This window comes from Ochotona curzoniae, unplaced genomic scaffold (genome assembly GCF_017591425.1).
Source record: "Ochotona curzoniae isolate NIBS_2020 unplaced genomic scaffold, NIBS_Ocur_1.0 contig_883, whole genome shotgun sequence".
NCBI lineage: Eukaryota > Metazoa > Chordata > Mammalia > Lagomorpha > Ochotonidae > Ochotona > Ochotona curzoniae.
Genome location: NW_024466599.1, coordinates 42643243 through 42668392, shown reverse-complemented (window position 1 = coordinate 42668392; position 25150 = coordinate 42643243). Strand labels below are relative to the sequence as shown.

General features: G+C 39.3%; 1 protein-coding gene across 3 annotated transcripts in view; it reads left to right on the top strand.

Moving 5' to 3' along the window:
- Positions 1 to 12: 12 nt before the first annotated feature.
- Positions 13 to 25150, top strand: part of EHBP1 (EH domain binding protein 1) — a 293792-nt gene continuing 268654 nt past the window's right edge. Inside the window, exons 1-2 of one of the 3 annotated variants that reach the window (XM_040993344.1) lie at positions 13 to 84; positions 1252 to 1661. In XM_040993344.1, the coding sequence (XP_040849278.1) occupies positions 1558 to 1661 (104 nt within the window). In that variant the 5' untranslated portion in view covers positions 13 to 84; positions 1252 to 1557. Of the gene's footprint in view, positions 415 to 1251; positions 1662 to 25150 lie in introns of all 3 variants that reach the window. The other 2 variants (XM_040993342.1, XM_040993343.1) reach the window with 2 other exon arrangements.

The window sequence follows — 25150 nt, the reverse complement described above, 5'->3', positions numbered from 1 at the left end:
GGTGGGCGGGGTACGTGCGAGGCCTGGCCAATGGCGGCAGGGCGGACGGAGGTTGAGCCGCCGTGGGTAGGGTTAGTGTGAGAGGTGCGGCGGGGGAGGTAATGATGGTGGCGGAGGAGGAAGGCGGGGGAGGGGGTGCTGGGTGCTGAGCGGCGGCTCTGCCAGGGTTTGTTGGGGTGGGGGACGGTCGCGGGGCGATCCGTCAGGGAGGGGGCGGGCGTGAGGGGCGCCGTCCGCCTGAGGGGTTGCGGACCCCAGCTCCCGCGAGCGCCGCGCCTGGCTTGGCTCTTCCATGTGGCTCCGGCGGGGATGGAGGACTCGGTGGCTGAGGCGGCGGCTGCTGTTGCGGCGGCGACGAAGGAGCGGCTCTGAGGAGGGAACGGGGCCAGATTCAGCCCGACAGCGGGATTAGAGGTGTGAGGAGGGGGCGGGAGTGGAAGAGCGGCGGGGCTGGGGCTCGGGGACTGGGCTGGGGTCTTCTGGCATCTCCTGGGTGACAGGGACTGCCCTGGGCCACCGCCTGCCTCAGCCGGGGGGGCAGGGGTCTGAGCTTGGTGCGTGAGGAGAGGAGGCTCCCGAGGACTGTTCCCCTGAGGATGGGGGAGGGAGGCAGCGCACCCGGCACTGTCCCCTTGCCCCGCTGGTCATTGCCTCACGCCCGGGCAGGAGTTTTCGTTTGCCTGCCGCTGGCAGGGGAGGTGAAGGCAGCCCAGGTGGCCTGGAGCCGGGACATTGCTCTCCCGCAGCCTGGAGGTTTCCCTCCACAACTCATTCCCCAGCCGCCCCCGCCCCCCTCGACCGAACAACAGCATGTCTCCCCTCTCCTCAGTTTCTTCAAAACACATATTCTCAGAGTCGGGGCAGTTAATTGTATACTGAGAAACAAAGTTCATTTAAAAAATGCTACACTCCTGCCTCTGGCTGGCGGTGGGTATTTAACAGCATCCCTAGACTTTCCCGCTCTGCTCGCCCTTTGGTGATGCTGGGAGGGGAAGGTTGGGCCCAACTGGTGTGGTTGCTGTTGAGGATGATTACTTGATGTGTTGTTACCCGGCTTTGGTGTGAATTGTAATTTCTTCCATGGTGTCTTAACATCTGATATTACTGGCTTTTGAGATCCTTGTTTTGTTTCATTGTTTGAAAAACATGCAGAGAACTGGGGTTGTCGGCTGCAGCATTATCCAACACGAGTGGTTAGTCACTTCATGCCCCTCTCATATTCTTTCTTTTTGTCTTTGTTTTGCTTTGCAGTCCTCCACAGATAGCCCCTGATGTGGCAAGGTGATGTCTTCATGAGGGAACCTCCTCTTACTCATCCTGTCATGCGGACCATACTGTTCTTGTCCGGGCCATTCATCTAAGATGGGATTTACCCTGTGAAACAGGGAGAAGATTTATGAACTCCAAGCATCATTTCAAGTTCTAGTTGAGCTAGTTGAGGTTTTTTTTTAAGGTACAGAAAGACATATATGCAAAGCTCCTTTGCTTTGGACCCTCTAGTTTACTAAGCTACTGTGTTGCTAACCCAGAACTGCTCCCTTGTATTGACCAATCATCATGGCTTCAGTTTGGAAGAGACTGCAGCGTGTGGGAAAGCATGCATCCAAGTTCCAGTTTGTGGCCTCCTACCAGGAGCTGATGGTTGAATGCACAAAGAAATGGTAAGATGTGCTTGGTGGTACGCTGTTGTGTGGCCTGTACTCACTTTGGCCTACACTCTTGAGTTTTCTGATTTGTCTTTGTAGAGTGAACCAAGTATGTAGAAGTTGGGCGGGGTGCAGGGCACTCTAACCAGACCTGTGGTGTGCGGTGTTGCCACTGGTACCCTCTCTGTGGATTTCAGTTACTGTACTTCACACTTCGGGTGACTGATTTTGTCTTGAAGTTGTTCAGCATTAGAATAACTTGGAGGGTTAGAATTTCAAGAATGGCTACTGAACTATTAGAAATGTATTTTCGTGTTTTAATATGTGTGTATGTACCATTTTAGTGCTGAAGGTTCTGGTCTTGCGGTGGTGGTTATCTTTTTTAATTTTCTTGTGTTCTTTACAGAAGATGAAAAAAGTTTCATTATTTGTGTGATGAAATACTGTTACACACAACCTTAAAAATTCTTTTGTTAAATGCTTAGTCAGGCAACAGTATTTTATTTTAATTGCCTAGTTGGATACATTTCTTGGCCGGATATAAGGAAGCAATTAGTAGTACTGCTCTGTGATTTGCTTTTTTCCCCACTTGACCAAAGTAAATTTAGGGCTTTCTTTTTACTGCCTTGAATATTAAGCAACGAGAATATTTGTTTACTGAAAAAAAAAGTTAATTTTCAGCAAATGGTCCTTTGGGTTTTGATTTATTGCAGTGATTAAGCAGTATTACTGCAAAATAAGTACATTTCATTGTCCAGAAGGACTAAATCTCATGTCTATAATAACCTCTCTTTTACACACACTTTTTATTAGATGAAAAAATAGTTTTGCAGTGTTCTAGAACTTTCCCTGCATAAATTTGAAACAGGTTTTTGAATATTTTTCTATTGAACTTTTAGGCATGTTATGTTAAAATTAGTGCAAGAAATGCATGCATTGGTTAAAAACTTTATAGCATGCACTGTGGATTTAGAGTTGAATATGAGATGAATCATACCTTCAAAGAGCTTACCGTCTACCCTAATAATAGTCATGTATATTCAGTTTGATAGTATGAGACATGTACGATATAGGTATTTTAATGTCTCCATTGAGTTAGATATCTTTGGATCAAGTTATTTAACTTCTTTGTAATTTGATTTCCATGTCCACAAAAGTAATAGTGGTACCATGTCACAGAAAGGGTGATGGTGATGATTAAATTAGGTGATATGAAGGGCTCGGTACAGTAGCCTAGTGGCTAAAGTCCTCTTTTTGCACGTGCCAGGATTCCAAATGGGCTCCAGTTCCAATCCTGGCAGCCCTGTTTCCCATTTAGCTCCATGCTTGTGGCCTAGGAAGGCAGTTGAGGATGGGCCAAAGCCTTGGGACCCTGCACCCGTGTGGGAGACCTGAGAGAGGCTCCTGACTCCTGGCTTTGGCTCCACGCAGCTCCAGCCACTTAGGGAGTGAATTGGACAGAAAATCTTCCTCTCTATCGGTCTTCCTCTCTGTATATCTGACTTTGCGATAAAAATAAATAAAAGAAATCTTTTTTAAAAAGTAGGTGATATGTGTAAGATTCTTAGAATGATGTCAGGGACATAGCAAATGCCCCCAGTAAATGCCATTATTATGGACTGAGTTGGCAGAGGAGGAAATATTTGATTCTTTAAGAATAGAAGGTGGAGGGCCTGGCAATGGCCTAGTGAGTAAAGTCCTTGCCTTGAATGCACTGGGCACTGGATCTCATCCTGGAAGCCCTGCTTCCCATCCAGCTCCCTGCTTGTGGTCTGGGAAAGCAGTCAAGGATGACCCAAAGCCTTGGAACCCTGTACCTATGTGGAAGACTCAGAGGAAGCTCCTAGCTCTGGCCGTTGCGGCCAGTTGGGGAGTGAACCAGCAGATGGAAGATTTTTCTCTGTCTCTCATCCTTTCTGTATATCTGCCTTTTCAATTAAAAAAACATCTTAGAAAAGAAATAGAAGGTGGAATCTTGAGATATGTTTCTGGGTTCTCAAAAGATTTTAAAAGATATTACTAGTGTCTGGGATGGCACAGGAGTCCTAAGATGTGAAGGACATGTTAGACTAACGCAATAGCATATGCAAAAAAGCCTGGAGGTATTAACCAGCAGGAGTGTAATGGAAATTCAAGCTGTGTAGCTTGATATTGATGGGACTTTAAGTGTAACATTAAGGGGAATACAGTGGTATTTGATGTCTGAGAGGCAGATAGGACTCAAGTCTTGGAAAATTAAGTGCTGTGGTAAATGCCTTGGGTTTTGATTTTGGGGAAGAGCAAAAGTTTTTGAGTAGAAAAGATATTAGGTTTTCTATTGGGAAGTCTACCAGGACAGTAATGTGGAGTAAGGATTTTAAAGTGGAGAAAAGGTGACTTGAGGCAGTGATGTTGGAATAGTTGATTTTGTGTGCAAGATGAGAAAAAAGGCTTGGAATGACAGTAATAGAAGGAATGAAAAGAATTGACTGTGAATCACTTAAAAGCATAGAATGGATAGGACTTGGTAATCCTTCCAATTAGAAGATCTAGTTTGACATCACAGTTTCTACTTCTGGAAGTCTAGGTATGCTGCTAAGATTGGAGTACATGATGAAAGTCCTAAAACAAATATTTGTTTCTTTTTTTCTCTCTCTCTTTAGAAAAAAAAAACATATTTATTTGTTTTTATTTGAAAGGCAGATTTACAGAGAGAAAGACAGAAAGATCTTCCATCTGATGGTTCACTCGCCACATGGCCACAATGGCCAGAGCAAAACTAAATTGAAGCCAGGAGCTTCTTCTGGGTCTCCCATCCAGGTGCACAGTCCCAAGGCTTTGGACTGTCCTCCACTACTTTCCCAGGCCACAAGCAGGGAGCTGGGCTGGAAGTGGAGCAGCCGATGTGCAAACAAATGGCCATATGGGATGCCAGTGCTGCAAGGTGGAGGATTAGCCAGTTGAACAGTTGCAGTCAACTGAAACAAGTGTTGCTTCATTTGGCAGTATCCTGGGAGGACCAACTTTAAGGTGATTAAATTTTAATCTTTTTTTTAAAGGAAATAAAACATATTGTGTAATTACTCAAATAGTTTTCTCTACCATGTAGGAAGCATCTCTGAAATGTTTTTTGCTCTGCAGTGGTATTTGCTACCATTAACGTATTTCAAGGTTGAAAATAACAGTAAATTTTAACTTAATTACAGGTGAATAGATGGCTTGATTACTTTAGAAATAGCCATTATGGCATATCCACTAGATTGAATCTTATAATAAGATTCTCTCTAAAAACTTGAAAATTGGAGATGTTTTAGAATTTTCAGACATGTGTTGCAAATTTTTTTTACTAAATACTATTTTTGCTTTATTTTTCTCTTAGGGTCACTGTGATGAATGTAAGTTAGGCTTAGTTTCTCCACGTATATCCTGCTCTCTTCTTCTTTATTTTTCTTTTGTTTCTCATTTTGATCCATAGCTTTTTTGGTTTTTAAATTGTTGGATGCATTTGTGTTGAATTCGTTTCTTAAAAGGACGTAAGAGTAGAAATAGACTTGAACATATATTAAGCATGTTTTCTTATCAGCTGCATTCACATTTTAGGAATTACTTTTAGGGTGTGGAAGAATGAAAGGAAAGAAATTAAGTGCTACTGATGAATAAAAGGAAAGCATCCATGATAACATTGAAGATAAATTACAGGTATTGAGAGAATATGAAACTAGATCTGGTATAACTTAGAGAAGAAGGAATAAAAATAAAAAATAGTGTTACTAAGATTCTGCCTTTGAAGAATGTAGTATATAGATGCTTTGCCTTTTAGGAACTTGCTACTTTTAGTGTCTGAGGACTAGGAGCATTTGAAGCATGTGGGAGCTAGACTTGTTGAATCAGAACCTGTATTTCAAGAAAATGTTTTGAAGTTTAAGAAAACCTCAGTTTTAAAATCATGTTTTCAGTTTTATCAGGTAACCTTCTTAACATTGAGATAGCCAGCATTGTGGCTCAACAGGCTAATCCTCTACCTACAAACACCAGCTTCCCAAATTGGCACTGGCTCATGTTGTAGTCGCTCTGCTTCTGATCCAGATTTCTGCTTGTGGCCTGGGAAAGCAGCAGAGAATGTCCCAAAGTTTTGGGACACTTCACCCATGTGGGAGACCCAGAAGAATCCCCTGGCTCCTGGCTTCAGATCAGCTCAATTCTAGTTGTGACAGCCATCTGGGCCGTAAAGCAATGGATGGAAGATCTTTCTGTGTCTTTCCTTCTCTGTGTAAATCTGCTTTTCAAATGGAAAGTGTATAGTCTTTTTTAAAAAAATGTAATGAATTCTACAACACTTTGACACTCAAGAGATTGAAGATGGTAGATAGTGTGGGATTCAAGAAATGCATGCTTTGTTGGTAGAAGAGAGTAACTGTGTGTTTTTCCAAGGCAGAATGTGCTGTTTGTGTCACTAAGGAGAGGTGGAACATTTCCCATGTTCTCTTGTTGTGGACATAATAGGTAGCAGGATAAAGGCAGGAGTTTAAGGAGCTCAGAGTTTTTAGTTTAGGAATAAGCTCACAATACCTTACTCTTGGTCAAAGGATGAATGCTGCAGGGGTTTGGGATTTCTGCTTTCTTAAACTTCTCATATATATAAGTTTTAATTTTAATTTATATGTAATTATAAAGCTTTGCCATTGCCTTGGCTGATATGTGTTTCCTTTGTTTTAAAATTTCATTTTCTGATTGTTTCAGTGTCTAGTGGTGCTAGAACTTAGGTCAGAAATGAAAGCCAGAATGGTTTTTTATTGGAGAGAGGGACAATATATCATTATGACCTGTTCCTCTTGACTCTTATAGCTGCATAAAATGGTTGTAGATAATGGGAGTTTCCCACTCTAATTGCTGAGCCCAAATCATTTAAGTAGTCTTGGTGTAACTGATGCTGCTGCTGGCAGAATAATAAGACTGGCTATTCGAAATGAGTTTGAAAGAGAAGCTGTGCTTTGTTTTTCTCTTAGTTTACTTCCTGTCCATTCTTCTAGCACTTGCAGATTTTAACTTTTCTCAGAGAAGTCTTTAGAATGATTTCTTAGTGTTTATACGGATGCTTTGAAAGTTGGCAAACTGTGGTTATGATGATGGCAGTTTAGGTTGAAGGATGAAATTCTGGTAAGGGCTGTCTATTACATGATATGAACTATTATATAGGAGAATGTATTTTGCATGTGTGTGTCTTCATTACATACATGAACCTATTTTATCTGTTCTATAATGTCTTCCATTTAATTTTTATTTATGTTAGGGCTACAATGATTCAAAGTAGTATAAATTTCTCAGAAGGCCAAATTAATTTTATTTCTTGATTTTTCTGTGTCCTATAAGTTTTTTTTGTATGAAGCTGAAATTTTAATTCTAATTTATATTTTAAATAGATAATACAGTCCATAGTTTAAAACTCTAAAAGTATGTAACTCCTGCTTTCCTCCTGCATCCTTCTGCATCTTTAAAACCCTTCTGACTTCAGGCATTGAAAAGAGTAGCTCTTCCTAGTGCTTTTGTGATGTTAGCCTCAGATAACATAAACTCCTTAATCTGATGTTCCAGGATCTCTGTAATTGATCCTAGTCTAGTTTTCCAACTGGACATTAGAAGGCTGTATCCACTTTAATAGTTAACTTGAGTTTGTAAAAGCCAAATAACATCAAGAAGTATTCATTTTGGATACACTTCTTTGGGTGGTTAAAACAAGCCTTTATTATTCACCTGTAATAGAGAGATATAGGACTACATAAGTCTTGGTGTGAAGAATTTTTGAAATAAAAATTGTTAAAATGAATAAGGATTAATTGGAAACAAGGTTGCTGTGTTTTAGAAATGTCTGTGAGTCCAGTGTGCTTGGGAGTACAGTCACTATTGTAAGGTGATTAAAAGGTAAGGTTTGCATGATTTTTAGGGAATAGATCATGGAAGGGCTTTTGAGTTTGAAGTATAATGGGAAGTTTTTGAAGGATTTGAGCAGAGAAATGCGAAATGGTCAGTGATGTGTAGATAATGTACCACACATCTGCCACCACCAGCACTATACTTTATCAAAGTGTAGCATAAGTTTACATATAGTAAAATACATACAGTTTAACTGTACAATTCTTTAAAATTTTCTAACATGACTTGAGAGTTTAACAATATTTACTTTCAACTTATTTGAAGGAGAGAGAATGAGAGAGAGATGGAGATCTTCTATGTGCAGTTTCACTCCACAGATAGCCACAATTGCCATTTCCAACCATCTACCACTCTGTCATTGGACTACCACAATAACTTTCTAACTGATACCCCTGGCTTCTACAAAATAGCAGAGTAATCTTTTTAAAATTGTAAGCAAATTACATCTACCATTGCATGTAGAATTTATGAGACTATAGGAAATTTCCTATGACATTCAGATTGATTAGGGAGTAATCCTTGAGATACTTCTAGAAATAGAGGGGCGTCAGCTAGAAGACTGAAAACAAGCAGTAGTGGAATAAGAGGAAAATTTAGGAAAGCGTTGTAGGAAACCAAGCACAAAAAAAACAAGGAGGGGAGTATTTTGCCATGTCAAAAACTATTGAGGGACTGAGCAACTGTGGGTTGGAAGACGGGAAAAACTGATGTCCTTGAGGAATGGTTTCAGGCATGAAAGCTTGGAGAGATGGGGTTAGAAGAAAGGAGGTGAGAAGAGTGATAGCAGGTGATTTTCTTGGAGAATACTGCAACAAAGCAGAAAATTACATAGTAACTGAATTCTTGCCTGGTAGTAGATACCATGCTTAAATGTTGGTAGAATAGTTAGTAGGGAAGGGAAAGCTGATAATGTGGTAGCAGGGAACATAACCTTAGGAGAAACAAGAGGATTCAGTATACAAATATAAGGATTGAACTTCATTGGAAGCAGTGATGATTCATTATCACCAGGAGGAAAAAATACAATATATGGGTAGAGAAATTCATGTTTTGGTAAGGGAAGGTGTTGCCTTCTCTGCTGTTGCATTGTTTTTTTTTTTAGGGATATAATACTGGAGGTTATCAGTTACAAGGAAGTTGTTGAAGGATTGAGGTGAGAGGAGGTATAAATTTGTCAAAATGAGAATGAACTGACTAGAAAAAGAGAGGATTGTTGGGTAGTCCTGAAGTCATAGAATTAAAGTGAATGCAAACCAGCAATTTGGCATATTTTAATCCAGCTGTTTTAGTGCTTAGAGGTAGTTATGGATAGGTAGAGCTGGATTTATCCAAGGTTTTTTTTTTTAAAGATTTATTTTATTTTCATTACAAAGTCAGATACACAGAGAGGAGGAGAGACAGAGAGGAAGATCTTCCATCTGATGATTCACTCCCCAAGTGAGCGCAACGGCTGGTGCTGTGCTGCTCCGAAGCTGGGAACCAGGAACCTCTTCCGGGTCTCCCACGCGGGTGCAGGGTCCCAAGGCTTTGGGTCGTCCTTGACTGTTTTCCCAGGCCACAAGCAGGGAGCTGGATGGGAAGTGGAGCTGCCAGGATTAGAACCGGCACCCATATGGGATCCCGGCATGTTCAAGGTGAGGACCTTAGTGGCTAGGCCACACCACCAGGCCCCCAAGGTTGATTTTTTTAGAAAAATTGTTTTCATTTTGTTTTAAAGGAAGAAAGATAAAGTTTTTCTTTCCTTGTGATTCACTGAACAAATACTCTCAACAATTGGGACCTGGGAGCTCAGTCTGAGTCTTCAGGGTGGTTGATGCGAAGCCAACTACTTGAGCCTGCTGGCTTCCAAGGTGTGCATTAGTAAGAAGTTGCAGTTTGGGGAAGAGCCAGGCATTCCCATATGGGATGCAGGAGGTATCTTAAATGGTATCTTGTATATTAGTACCTGCCTCAAAAATGAACAAATTCAAGTAAATTCTTACTGTATTTGAATGGGTCATCTGCTTTACCTCCCAGGTACCCTTAATTCTTCCACGTGGGTGGAGGAAAAGACTTTTTCACATGAGTAGAATTGTCAAGGAGTTTATCTAATATATGAAACAGACTATCTCTCTGATCATAAAGTTTCCAAGAATAATGAGAGGAGAAATGTTTTAAGACAAGGAGTCAGATGCTAAGCTTCAGTGTATAAGGGTAGAGGCAGGGCAGTGATAAATGATTGCAAAAAGAGAGTTAAGGGCAGTATTGCTGTAGTTTTTTATACATATATATGTATACACACACACACACATAGGGTTATTTAATATTTTCTATTTGTGACTCAGTATGCCCCATATCAAAAGTTGACAAAATTTTCTGATATAGGAGCTGCTTGTTTTGTAAATAAAAAGCTTCATTGGAGCGTATCTACGTCCATTTGTTCACATATTGTATATGGTTGCATTTACACGATAACTGTAGAGTTTCAGTAGTTCCTACTTATATTGAATGGCTCTAGAGTTTAAAATAGTTACTGTGGCTGCATAGGAAAAAATTTGGTTAGTTTGTGGTTAAAAACACCCATATCCAAATCCTACCTTGGAGTACCTGGATTTGATACCTGGCTTTGGCTCCTGGCTCCAACTTCCTGCTAATGCAGTCACTGGAGACAGTGGCAATAGCTCAGGTACTTGGATTTCTGTCACCCACATCTTGTTCTGGGTTCACTTTCTGCCCTGGCCCAACTCTGGCTGTTTGCAGACATTTGGGGAGTGAGCTAGTGTGGATAGGAGTGCTCTCCTGCTTTCTCCAATAAAAAGAAAGAGCATATTTGCTAACCCTTCTCCACGTCTTTGGAGTTACTGCAGCTAGTGTCTGCGGAATCTGGAATCTGGTACCTTTTAGTCTTGCTCGGTGCCAGTCTCTACACTGATTAGCCTCATTCTAGTCTAATTGCATAAGTGATGAAGTTGATTGTACCTGTTTTCTGGCCCTCTAGAAAGAAGCTTTGGAGAGGATGATAGTGTTTTCAGTTTAGAGTTGCTTTCATGGCTAAATAAGGTCACACACTGTGAAAGGATCAGAACAGCGTCATATTGTAAGGACTCAGTGCCACACATTGTTATTATTGTCTTATGATTTAAGCAATGATTGATGAGGTCTAAGAGCGAAGGGATACTATGTAGGCAAGAAAAATGTAATCTGTAAGTTGAAGAGTACTAAGAGAAGTTTGAACTTTTTGATTTTTTTGTAGCCCGACTCAGTAAATTTATTTTGTCAAGCAACTGGCATCTTGAGCATTACTGTTTGAAGAGCGTAGTGACCAGAGAGCTAGGAGCAAATTGAGAAGCCTGATAACAGAAGTGTTGTGCTGAAATGACTTAAGTTTCCACGATGCTTTGACTTTTGGAGAGAGGAACTACAAATTTTTTACTTCTGCAGCAAAATCACATAATATGGTTTCATCTGTATTTTCCTCTTTAATATCCATCTTAATAAAACAGGGCTAATAATATTTAATTGCCCTGAAGTAGTTCATTTCTTGATTTATGTTCACTGTAAAAATTGCAAAAAGGATTTTGAACTCATTGCTCAATATTGATGTTCATATGCTGCATCTGAATGTTTGTGTACTTGTTGAAAGAAGTAGAACTGAATTTGTGAAGTGGGTATGATCAAATTTTAGGATGTCATTAAATTTTTGTCTTATTTGTCATTGTTAAAGTGACATTTTAAGGCACTTTTGCTAGTAGATATTCTAGACTTTTTTTTTGTTACGTTTGAGCGATCACAATTTTCCTACTTTATTAATCCCAATGTTATTATTTTAAACTAATAAAAGTTTTAATTAAAGCTGTCATTGACATTGGCTTTAATTAAAAGAAGTTGCCAGTTTAAAAATTAACATCCTACCTGTGTATAAAAGAGTTTGTTAGCTAAAGAATTTAAAATAGTACTGTGTTAACTAAGATAGGGAGGTAAAAAGAACAACCATAGTCTCAGAGAAGAGAGAGTACCGATTGGTCGGCATTTTGAAGGGATCAGTGGTTACCACTGGACACTGGATTTAGTTCTGAGTTTGCTTGCAGCTGAAGGAAAAAGAGAAGTACATTGTCTTATGTGAGCATTCTTTTGGTTAAACTAAGTACATATTTACTTGCTGAGACTTTTCTTGCAACTTAATCCAAGAGGATTTTTGTTATATAAAAAAGAAAGTCTTCCACAAATGACCTTAGAACCACTATTAAATTGGATAATATTTATGCCAACTTTTTACTAAAAGAAGGTTACTTATGAGAGAACAAGGTTGAGGAGCCTGGTAGTTTTCTGATCATTCAATTTAAATCGGGCACAACTTGAAAAATTTAGAATAATGTATATTTCATATAAATCACCTAGTTTTGTGTTGCCTATTACAAAAGTACCTAACCAAATGAGGCTACTTACGTCTAAATTTAAATAAATAAAATGAAATCCAGTTCTCATTGTGCTGGTGACATTTCAGGTGCTTATAAGCCAGTGGCTAGTAAAAATATGGAACCTGTCTTATTACAAAACATTTTATTGGACAGTGCTGCTTTAACCATTAGTTCTTACACTCATGGAGCATCAGAATTGCGGGCTACTTTGCAGATATGAAGAATCCTATGCCATTTTCAGGGTCCCGATTTCTTAGTTGTGGGGTGATGCTAAAAAAACTGTCATTTTATTCCACACCAGCATGCTAGAATTTAAAACTGTCCATTGCCTTTTATTTTTTTCTTTGTGAGTTTTGTTGTTGCTTAAAAGCAATAACAATGTATTTTATCTATACCACATGTGCAGCTGTCATTTGAACTGGTTCATTTATACACATACAGAAAACTATTGGGTTTTCTTTGATACAGGCAAAGATTGTGGAGGGATAGTTAAAGGCATATAATTGTTTTTTAAAGGAAGATCCTGAAACTTCTTAGTTTCTGTATTATTGTATTTCCAGGAAATATGACTGGATCTGCTAATTTTTTTCCCTTTCAAGTATGCTGTTATTTTCACTTTAATTTTTCAGTTGCTATTCCGTATGGGTTCCAGCCTTCATTATTGTTTGCTAAGGCCCTAGGTAATCCAGCTGCCAAGATCCCCATGGGAACTGTAGAGATCTCATGTGGATGCCAAAGAGATGCCCAAGTTTGAAACACAGCAGTGACAGTCAGGAAACCATGTGACTACTGGCTTTAGTAGTTGTGTCTCAGAGTATGTCTGTACTTCTGCAAAACTAGATTTTTGACAATTGTGAAGAAAACCAGGTTCATGTTAGATTCTGTGTGGATCAGGGAATGAGAAAGGCAACGGCCAATCTAGTTTTAAGATTTGAAAAGTTGTGTTTTTTTTCAGTGTTTGAATCTGAGTCCTGAATCAAAAGAATGACTCTGTATTTCTTTTGACCTGGTGGTTGGAAAGCCTGTGAAAAAATTGCCTGTGGAAAAATTGCCAGTGCTTTGAGAGTCTTATAAACCTAGAAAGTTAGGGAACTTGTCATGTAGACTTTTTTTATTTCCTAGCCCTTTCTGGTCATTTGTAATACTGCCATAATTTTCCATGAAAAGTGAACTTTCCATAGTTTACTTTTATTTATAGGGTACAGTCAATGTAGTTTTAATCTTTGAAAAGTGCCCTTATTCTGTTGTACTAGTCTTCTGATTCATCTTGCTCAAGATTCTCAAATATTGTTTACCACATGCTGATAATTTCTCTCTGCAAAACTAGATTTTTGACAATTGTGAAGAAAACCAGGTTCACATTAGATTCTGTGTGGATCAGGGAATGAGAAAGGCAATGGCCAGTTTAGTTTTAAGATTTGAAAAGTTGTGTTTTTCAGTGTTTGAATCTGAGTCCTGAGAGGATATTTCAAAAAATTTGTGGAAAGTGGAATTAAACTATATTGGTGCAAAACTATTTTATAATTCTTGCGTATTTTAAAAATATGCATTTTCATCAACTTTTTGAAGATCCTTTTTATTGTTTATTTTTGCATCAAACTTTTTATTGTTTTTTTTGTTTGGACTTTTTATTGTTTTTTTTTTTTTTGCATCAAACTAAGCTTACTATTTTAATTCCATTTTTCCATGAACTTTTTGAAGTACTCTTACCTATCTTTGAATGAGCCAAGTTATTTATTTTCAACTATTCCATCTTATTTTAAGGATGATTATTTGAAAGTCAGAGTGCTTCAGAGGGACAAACAGACCTCTTTCTGCTGGTTTGCTCCCCTGAATGGCTGCAACAGCCAAGCCAGTCCAGTTTGAAGCTAGAAGCCTGGAACTTGATTTGGGTTTCCCATGAGAGTGATAGTTACTCAGGTAACTGAACTGTCATCCACTACTTCCGAGGATTTGGGTAAGAAGCAGGGTGACCAGAACTTGAGCTAGCACTCCAGCATGGAATGCATCGCAAGTGGCAGCCTAAGCCACTGTACTGCAATTTCCCCATACCTCTGATGTGTTTTACATTTTCCTTTATTAGTAATAATAATAATAGTAATAATAATGAATGTCATTTAAGAAAAATTTCATGTTATTTGAAAGACAGATTTATAGAGAGAAGGAGAGACAGAGAGAAAGATCTTTCATCCACTGGTTCATTCCCCAAAGGCCACAGTGGCAGAGTTGAGTCTGCCCTGAGTTGTGCACCAAGAGCTTCTTCTGGGCCTCCCATATGGATGCATGGGCCCAAGGACTTGGGTTATCTTCCACTGCTTTCACAATCCCAGAAGCAGAGAGCTGGATGGGAAGTGGAATAGCCAGGAAACAAACCAGCACCCATATGGGATGCTGGTGCCACAGGGTGGAGGATTAGCTTGTCGAACATGGCTCTGGCTCCAGTAGATATCATTTTTGAAGTTTTAGTTTTACAGAGAGATTAAGTGGAAAATACAGGCAATTTCTCTATAATCTCTCATCAGTTCCCTTCACTTCACCTGTTGTTTACATCTTGCATTAGTGTGAATCATTTGTAATAAATAATGAGCTAATATTGCTATTTACTACATAAACCTCATACTTTAGATTGTGTTGTACTACTCACCTACTATGTTGTCATGTAATGTATGTTCAGTGCTAAAAATCCTTAGTATCTCTCCTACCTACTTCCTCCCTGCCTCCACTGAATCCCTGGCAGCCAAAATTGTCACATATTTGGACTCATACCATATATTTTTTTTCCTGTTAACTTCTTTTAAGAGTTATTTTTATTTCAAGAGCAGAGTTACTGAGAAGAGTGGCAGATCTTGCATTCACTGGGTCACTCCCATATGGCTGCAGCAACTGGAGCTGAGCTGATCAAAAGCCAAGATCCAGGAGCTTCATCTGGATCTCCTACATGGGTGCAGGGTACCAAGGCTTTGGTCTGTCTTTTGGTACTTTCCCAGGCCATAGCAGGGAGCTCGAAAGTGCATCAGCCAGGGACCAATGCTGTGGCTCAACAGACTGATCCTCCACCTGCAGTTGCTGGCATCCAATTTTGGTGCCAGTTTTAGTGTCAGCTGCTCCACTTGCCATCCAGCTTCCTGCTTTTATCCTGGAAAAGCAGTGGCGGATTGCCTAGGTCCTTGAGGCCCTGTACCCATATGGGAGACCAGGGTTTGAACTGGCTCACCTCTGGTTGTTGTGGCCATTTGGGGAGTGAACCAGTGGATGAAGATCTCTCTCTTTGCCTGTCTCCCTCTTTCTGTAAGTCTACCTTTTCAAATAAAAATAGATACATTTTTTAAAAAGAATAAAGCAGCCAGGACCCAGACCACTGCCCATATGGGATGCTGGTACCGTAGGCAGGGGCTTCTTACAGCATGCCCTCAGGTTGATTTCCTTCATTCGTCAAGACCTGTTAGAGTTTTCTGTGTCTCTTTGTGTTTGACAGCCCATTTCTTTTTTGGCTGAATAGTGCTGTGAATGTACCATGGTTGTGCATCTATCCATTCTACTATAGAGCATCTAGATTATTTATTATTGTAGCATTTATGAATAAAGTTTTGTAAACACCTACATACTGAATTTTGTATGTATATTTTCAACTTTTTCGGGTGAATGCCATGTCATAATTTTTCAGTCATGTGGGAAGAGTGTGTTTGATTTTTCAATAACTGACCAAACTTGTTTTCCAAAAGTGGTTATAGAATTTTATATTACCACCAATAATGGGAGTGCCTTTTATTCCATATCTTGCCAGCTTTTAAAAAAATTATTTATTTTTATTGGAAAAACAGATTTACAGAGAGAAGGACAGACAGAAAGATCTTTCAGCTGCTGGTTCACTCCCCAAGTGGCTGCAATGGCTGGAGCTGAGCCAATCCAAATCCAGTAGCCAGGAGTTCTGGGTCTCCCACGCAAGTAAAGTGTTCCAAGGCCTTGGGCTGTCCTCTGCTATTTTCCCAGGCCACAAGCAGGGAGCTGAAAGGGAAGTGGAATAGCCAGGATATGAACCAGCACCCATATGGGATCCTGGCGCATGCAAGGCAAGGATTTCAGCCACTAGGCTACCATGCCAGGCCCTCTCTTGTCAGCTTTTTGTTTTACCATTTTGATAAACAATACAGTAGATATTTCATTGTTGTTTTACTTTGCATTTCTTTGATAACTACATTGTAGAGCATTTTTATGTGCATTTATTTGGCATCTTTAAGTCTTTGGTGAAGTGTCAAGTTTGGCTCATTTTTGTTTTTAAATTGAATTTTTTTATTTTTGAATTTTAACAATTCTTTGTATATTTTGGATAAGTCTTTTATCATGTACACCTTTACAAATTTTTTTTTCCAAATAAGTGGCTTGTCTATTTTTCCTTTTCTTGGTAGTGTTTTTCAAAGTGCAGAGAATCTTGATTTTCATGAAGATCAGTTTATCAGTTTTGTATTTAATGGATTGTGCTTTTGTGTTGCATCTTAAAAGTTGTCACCATATCTACGAGTGTCTGCATTGTCTCTTTCTTCTGTTACCTTCTAGGAGTACTCTAGTGTTAGGTTTCATATTTCGTGCTGTGATCCATTTTGAGTTAATTTTTGTGAAAGGTGTTAAGTCTGTGTCTACAATTCATTCTGTGAGTATTCATTGGCAAGATCATCCTTCTTTCTCCATTGGATTGTATTTGTTCTTTTGCCAAAGAAATGTTTTATCTATGTTTGTGTGGATCTGTTTCCGCATTCTTTATTCGGATCCATTGATCTAATTGTCTATTTCATCAGTTTTATCTTTTATATCTGTGACAGTATAATCTGTCTAGAAGTTGGATAATATTGTTCATCCAACCTTATTCTTTTCCCTCCGTATTGTACATTATTGGCTCTTCTGGGACCTCAACTTTCCATTTATGTTTTATAATCCGTTTGTAGACATCCATAAAATTATTTGCTAGGAGTTTGGGATTGCATTAAAATCTGTAAATTAAGTTGGGAAGAACTAACATCTTGGTAACTAACATTATTGGTAACAAAATAAAATGGTACATATTTATTCTCATGTGCAGAGAATGTTGGTGCCAGTTCATGTACAGAGAATAAATACGTAAATTTTCTTTTATCAGTTTTATAGTATTTCTCCTATATACTTGTATATGTTATTAGATTTCTGTGTAAGTTTTCCCGTGTTTTGGTGCTATATAAATTTGTTTTTAAATTCCAAGTTCTAGTTATTTATTACTGATATAATGTGAGTATAGTAAGCCAGTAAGTTATTATTGTAAGTAAGTTATGATTATTTTGTTTTTTGTTGTTGTTGATGCTTTGGGATTTTCTACATCTGCAGTCATATATAAACTAGTATAATTTTATTTCTTTGTTTCCAGCTAGTTTTGCTTTAATTTCTTTTCATTTGGTTTTGTTATCTGGGACTTCCGGAGAAATTTGAGTGCTAGGAATAGGTGTTGTTGACTTGCTCCTGCTCTTATCAGGAAAGCCTCTAGTTTCTTGAATTTAAAATATGGGGTTAAATGTAGTTTTTTTGTATGTGTTTAGCAAATCAAGGGAGTTATGTTCTTCCTAGTTGAGACTATTTTTTTTGAAGTTTGGTTTTTACATTTTATTATTATTATTATCATTTCATGATACAGTTCCATAGCCTCCTGGCATTTCCCTTATCCTCTCCCCAATTCCCTTCCTTCCCCCCGCCACCACCTAGTTCCTCTATATCATTACTAAAGTATAGTTCTTCATACATAGTCATATGTCCATCATTGCGGGCATGGACAATGGCAGAGAGTCCAGCATCCTATTGTCAAGATATAGTAAACAGTTTCATTATAAGTCCATCTTTGTCTGGAAGTAGAGATGCATACTATATTGTATCCTCACATCTGGATGTCAGTCTCCATTTTACAGCTATTTTAAGTATCATAAATTGGTGTTAAATTTTGCCAGTTTCTGGTTAGTCATGTGACTTTTGGTTAGCTTGTAAATTGGTGTATTACAGTTTTTTTGAAGAATAATTTACCTTTTTAATTTTTTCTGAAGAAATCACGCTCCTCCCAATTTGTTTTTTCTTTTTAAGATTTATTTATTTCTGCTGGAAAGCCAGATATACAGAGAGAAGGAGAGTCAGAGAGACAAATCTTCCATCTGCTGGTTGACTGCCCAAATGGCTGCAACAGCAGGAGTGGAGTCAATCTGAAGCCAGTAGTCAGGAGCTTCCTCTAAGTCTCCCCAAAAGGTGCAAGGTCCCAAGGCTTTGGGCCATCCTCTACTGCCTTCCCAGCCCACAAGCAGGGAGCTGGATGGGAAGTAGAGCATCTGGGAATAAAACTGGAACCCCTATGGGATGCAGTGCTTGCAGGGGGAGGATTTAACCAATTGGACCACAGTATTGGGCCCTCTCCTTCACAGCGGAGAGGTAATTTCATAGATACAGAATTCTAGGCTAGTACATTGTCTCTATCCCCAGTCTTTTAAACATCTGACTGTGCTTGCTTCTTGTTTGTACCGATTTCTTAAAGCAGGACAGATGATATTCTTATCCTTGTTCCTTTCTGTGGATTTTTTTTCCTCTTGTTTTCTTCAAGATTTTTCTTTGTGTTTAATTTCTTGCATTGGGTGTTAATGTATCTGGTTTGGTTTCTTTAATCATCCTAGATCTTTTATTTTTTTTCATCACTAATGTGGAGGGTATTCACAATTATTACTGCTTTAGCTATTTCTTCTGTTGTCCTTTTTGCTTAGATTTCTGTGATACATATTTATGCCTTTTGTAATTGTCTCATAGTCATTGTATGTTCTTTTATCTACATTTCATTTCTGGCAATTTCTGTTGACATTTCTTAGAATTCACTGAACCTTTCCATGGTAGTATCCAGCCTATGCATGGTTTATAAAAGACATTCTGTTTTTGCTTTTTTTTTCAGTGTTTTATTTTCTAGAACTTCATTTTGATTCTTAGTTTCAACTCTGAGTTTCTATTAAAACACACTTAGACAGAGGAGGGGCTATGCCAAGCTGGATCAGAACAACCACTGGCATGTGTGAGATTTGTGGGATCAGACCTGGATGGGGAGCTAAGGGGATGCCCTGGCTGGGTTGTGGGTCCCACTGGTGAGCACAAGGGCCAGACCGGGGACTGTCTGGTCTGGACATGGATACAGTCTCCCTCGGCACGGGTGTGGACCAGATCTGAGGTGTGCAAGACTGGGCTAGACTCCAGCATCCACTGAAGCTTGTGAGAACCAGGATGGGTATAGGATGCATGATCTCTGTCTGGGTATGGACCTGTCTACGCTGGGCTGTAGCACCCAGCAGTAAGAACCATAATAAGTAAGGGCCGGTCAGGAAAGGCCACTGTTCCAGCTATGACAGGAAGTAGACTGAGTAGGGCTGGCCCATGGACCCATCGGTGTGAGTGAGATCTGGTATTGGGGGAGGTTATGATGGAGGAGCTTGGGCAGCTCCTCTGTCGGGACATAGTCCCTGCAGATAAGCACAAGAATCAAGAAAAGAAGCAGCCTAGACCAGGCCAGTTTACATTACCGACAGGCTTGCCTTTAGCTCAGGTCTGGGGCAAGCCAGGCTGGGCCAGTTCATATCACCTGCTAGCAAATCTGAGAGCCTGAATGGGGTAGGGGTCATGCCAGGCCGGGCCACAGTACCAGCCAATTCACATTAGGGCTGAGACTGGGGACTGACTGAGCTGCTTAGGCTGTAGTCCCTACCAACATGAGCTGGAAATGGGGGTGGGCTGGGCCGTTCGAGGCTATAGCACCCACTGGCAAATATCAAGATGAGGTGGGCCATACCAGAGTGGACCACAACAACCAACCAGCATCGTGAGACCCAGGGGAGAGTGGGCAGACCTGGTAGGTGTTCTGCAGGGAACTCCCCTATTGAGCCACTGGTGAGCCTGAGAGCTGGGATTGGGGGCAGACGTGTTGGCCTGCATGTAAGCTGGATCGGGGACCAGCCAGGCTGGGTTGACTGTACCTACTGATATATGCATAAGCCAGAGGGGGTGAGGGTTGGTTGGGCTTTGCTGCAGCATTAGATAGTGGATGATGGCACAGGGGAAAACTCTGTTGAGCTAAACTGTAGTGCCACCTGCAGAGTGCAAGATCTGGGAGTGGGAATGGGCCAGTTAGGGAAACAGTGGGTACCTCCTTCTTGGGCTGCCACTCCCACTGGTGAGCATGAGAATCAGGACTGGGACAGGCATGGCTAGACAGAGCTGCACCTGTTAGCACATGCGCAGGCTGGATAGTGGGGCTGGTTGGGTTGAATTAGGCTTCAGTACCCGATAACATATGAGAGCTGAATGGGATGTGGGGCAGACAGTCTGCTGCACATTCTAGCAAGCTCGAGAACCAGGGCAGGGGTGGGTCTGATGAGAGTCAGTGGGGATTGCTCCGGCTAGGCTGCATCTCACACTGGTTTGCATGGGGGCCCAGTGTGTGGTGGGCAGGATCAGGCTGGCCTGCAACACTTATTAGTTTGCATAGAAGACAGGCTGGACATAGCTGAACCAGCAATTGCAACTCACAATGTGTGTGTAGGCCTATTTGAGCAACAGACTATGCCAGACCTTGTATTGGTATGCCCACACAAGAATCAGATCTGGGATCACCTCAGATGAAGTTCTTTGGGAATCACCCCCTCTCCCCCAGCTGAACCACTGGACTCAGAACTCCAACCATGGAGAGAATTGCAGGTTCCATGATCTGAAAGTGGAATGTATGTATTAGAGCTGGGCTTCCTAAGTACCACTGGGCTTTGATAGAGCAGTGGACAGCATATCCAGATGCAAATGAAGGATATGGCATTGCACTGGAGCCTGCAAGGGCACCTGGTACCATGACAGAGGACAGAACAAATAGATCAACTACCCCAGCCAAAAATTGGCAGTGAATATCTGAGCAAGTGGAGACGCTAAGGTGGCCTGTGTTATCTGGAAGAGTCTAGAGAGATTCTATCATGCTTGGCGTGCTGAGACCAGCAGCAATTCAGAACTGTTGAACTATCAAAACCACTTAAGCAGGACCCTCGGAGCATGTCCCACATCGGGGACCCGGGGATGGCTGGGAGGCTGGATGTGGCTTCTCCCCTTATCTTCCCACTTTCCCCAGATACAGGAAGGAAAAAAGAATGTGGAAACAGTGGTCACACCCAATTTCGCTCTAATCAAATATATAAAAATCCTCAAAAATAGAATCTATACAATTAAAAAAATAACAGGTAAAAGATCTCTTCATGTTGGTTTTAATTTGGTCTTTGTTGAGAAATTTAATGTTTTTCATTAATTTGTTGTTTGCATTAATTTGTAACTCATCAGTGCCTTTCAAATAAATAAAAATAAGTAGAATGTAGCATAGTCATATCCAACAATTGCTTAATAGTTTAATTTAGTATGGGCCTAATTAGTCTTATTTAAATATGATTGGGAGTATCATATACAACTGTGAAATTGTTTGAGGATAGATTATTTAAACATATAACACTTGTGTAAACATTAACTTTTTAGATACAAATAATTTGAGAAATGTGAGAAATGAGCCAGCAGCAGTTTTTTTGCTATATATTGAAGATGATAAATGTCCTTGAGAGGATGGAGATTGCAATATAAATGTGCCAGAAGTTTTATTTGGTTCAAAAACTGTATGAGGGGAAATCTTCAGAAATTCATGGAAAATGCATATTATGAAAAAGTATGCATGGATTTCCATTTTTTTGCATCTAACTGAACTTATCCTTTCAAATGTTCTACAGATCACTCATATCCTTCATTCTGCATGAAATAATTTTTGCTTTTATTTAGATGCCTTTAGTGTTACCTTCTTCTAATTGTAACAAATGAAACGTTGTTGTTACTATAATTAAAGTGCCTTGAACTAAAAAAAAAAAAGAACAGCTTAGAAGGAAAAGGCTGGAAAGTAGAGAAAGAAGAAATGAGCCACCAACTGTGTTTTTTTTTTTGAGTATAAGTTAACAAAGGGATTGAGTTTCAATATTGAAGTTTGTTATATTATTCATTATCTTCTTAAGGTTTTTAGAAAATAATTTTACTAATTGAGCATGTATCTATATGAAGAATTGGCATTTAATAAATTTTTTTAATGCACTGTTTGGGTTAGAAGTTCTTTTAGCTTCAGATTTGAACTATTTAGTTTTTAAGTATTGAAGAGAAATAATAAATCTTAAATAGTATTCGTAGAGGTAATAAGAAGATTATTGTGCTTCAGTTTTTCCCAACTGCATCTGACACTCCCAATCACATCTAAATAAGTAGGTCAATCAGCTAATTTTTAATTGAAATATTAGGCAATTGATGACTGTGAATATGCTACTATTATAGTTATTTTTGTTAATTTGAAAGGCAGACAGAGATGACACAAAGAGATCTGCTATCCACTGGTTTACTCTGCAAAATGCCTACAATGCCAATGCCCAGACAGGCCAAAATCATGAGCCAGGAACTCATTCCAAGTCTCCCATGTGGGTGTCAGGGACATGGTCATTTGCGATATCAGCTGCTACTTGCATTAGTAGGAATTTGGAGTCAGGAATGCAGGTGGAACTTGAACTGACACACTCCTGTGTAGGATGCAGTCATCTCAACATGTGTTTTAAATGTTGCACCAAACGTCTGCTTTTGAATATGTTATTTACTTGAAAGGGAAGCAAAGAGCAATATTCCATTTGCTGGTTCATTGCTTAAATACCTGCAATAGCCAGAGTTAGGATATGTTGAAGCCAGGAGCCATGGTTAATTCAGGTTTCTCATATGAGTGACAGAGACCCAAATAAATACAAACTTTTCACCTGCTACTTCCATGATGTGCGTAATGAGGGGGCTGGGATCTGCAGTGAAGGCAGAATGTGGGAGCTGAATCCAGACACAGCATTGTGGGACCCATGTGTACAAACTGGTGTCTTGACCTCTAGGCCGGATGACTGTGCTTATTTTGATCTAACTTGACTTCTTTAAGCACTTCGATTCTTTGTCTTAACTGTTATTTTTAAAAAGTTAGACACTAGTAATATTACTTTTTTTTCAAGGTTCATTTTCTGATTAAAAACATACTTCTTTCCAAATGACAAGCCCAAATCAAACTCTTAAAAATCATTATAGCACAAAGGTTGTTCATGAGAACAACCATCTAGTGTATTTTGCTGTCACTCACAACTGGAGTGAAAACTAACCTTTCTAGCTTGTGCAACTATTTGAATTTTCCCATATTCACTCTTTTTAAGGTATGAAATGAAGCCTTTAATCACTTACATGTGATTTTGGTAGCATTAATATTGACTAGTAAAAAGTAATTCTCTAGGTTTCTCAAAGTTGGTGTTGTAGCTTTCAAAATGCTGCCAGAGATACACAGAGATGGAGAAAAGCTGTAAAGCTCCATCTACTGTTACTCCCCAAAAGCCACAGCAGTGGGGGCTGGGCAAAGCTGGAAACTCATAATAGGTCTCCCTTGTGGGTGGAAGGGACCTGTATGTTTCTCTTTTTATCTTCCACTCTTTTGTGGCTTAATTGAGCTCTTTTATTTGGCTTCCTTTCACTTTTCTTAGCTTAATAGGCATGCCTCTCTTTTTATTTTTCCAGCAATTGCCTTGGAGATTACAACACATTTATAGCTAATACAGGTCCATTTTCAAATGATACTGTATCACTTCACAGCTAGTATTCTTACAGTAACAAAGTAATCCTAATTATTTCTCCTATCCCTTATGTCATTACTGTCTTTCATTTTACATGTTAGTATATACATATGAATATATACACTATGTACATACAATATAAATTTAATATATTGTTGCTGTTTTCGTTTGGAACAAACTATTTTCTGTTAGATCAGTTAAGAATAAAGTTTCGATTTGCCTTCATTTATTCTTTCTTCAGTGCCCTTCCTTTGTTTGCATTGATTGTAGTTTCTGAATTAGACTATTTTCCTAACTGCAATGTAAAATAGTTTTTGTCAGAGATTCTCTTTCATTTTTGGAGGATAGCTTCCCATGGCATGTAAATCTAGGTTGGTGGGTTTTTTCCTCTAAACACTCACATATTTCACTGCATTCTCTTCTTGCCTGTGTGGTTTCTGAGAAGTCACATAGATTTGTACTTGCATGCTGGACTGGAACCTGAGAGTTGATGTTTAAGTTTGGAAGGAACTGCCAAACTGTTTTCCATTAGCAGCTGCAGTTTTATAGTACCACTAGGAGATTTAATTTCTTGCCAACACCTGCTATTTTCTGTTTCGTTTTCAACCTTCCTAGTGAATGTAGACTAGTATTTAATTTTCAATAGCATACTTCCAAATGGTTTTTTAAAAAATTATTATTATGGTCTATCAGAGTTGATTTGGAAAGTTAAAATTGGCTATGTTAAACCATCTCTTCTCCAAGTCACTTATCCTTTCCTTTCTCTATCCTCCCATTTCACAGTCAGCCCTATTGTAGTTAAATCAGTTCTTTATTAAATTAGTTCTTTGTTTTCTGCTTTGTCAGAGAATTGGACATTATTTGCTGTCTTTCATGTTATCCTGTGTATTAATACCTGAAACCAAACGAAGAGTACTCAAAAAAAGATGATACTAATATAAAACTAAATAAAAAGGGAACCATGCTAAACTAAATTAATTGTATTTTTTGTGTTTAAAATCTCTGATAGGAAAAGCAGAGATCATTTTAGAACTTTTTTTTAGAGCTGGTTTATTAGAATTAAATGGCTTTTTCAAAATAATAAATTCTTGGTCTGACATTGAGAATAACCTATACAGAAAATCTGTAACACATGCTTAAGTTAAGCCACATTTTAAGCTTGGATTTCCTTTAGTGGTGCTCTTTGGCAGTCAACTGGTCATCCTTTACTTGTAAATATATAAATTATTTTAATAACCCAATACTTAGTTTAGTAATTTACTAATATAATAATTTTATTTGATATGAACATTTGAGCTCTGCTTGATTAGCTGAGTCAGGCACATATATCCTAGGTAAGAAATTCCATTTCCTACTTCTGTGCAAAGCAATATCTAAAGCAGCAGAGAGGAAAAGGCTGTATTTTCAAGAACAGTTGAGCCAGACTGTTTCCTGGAGATGCTTCATTTATTTTTCATCTTCAGATGTTATTGGCTATTTTTGGTAGGGCTGGACTCTAATACTACTGACTACTTTA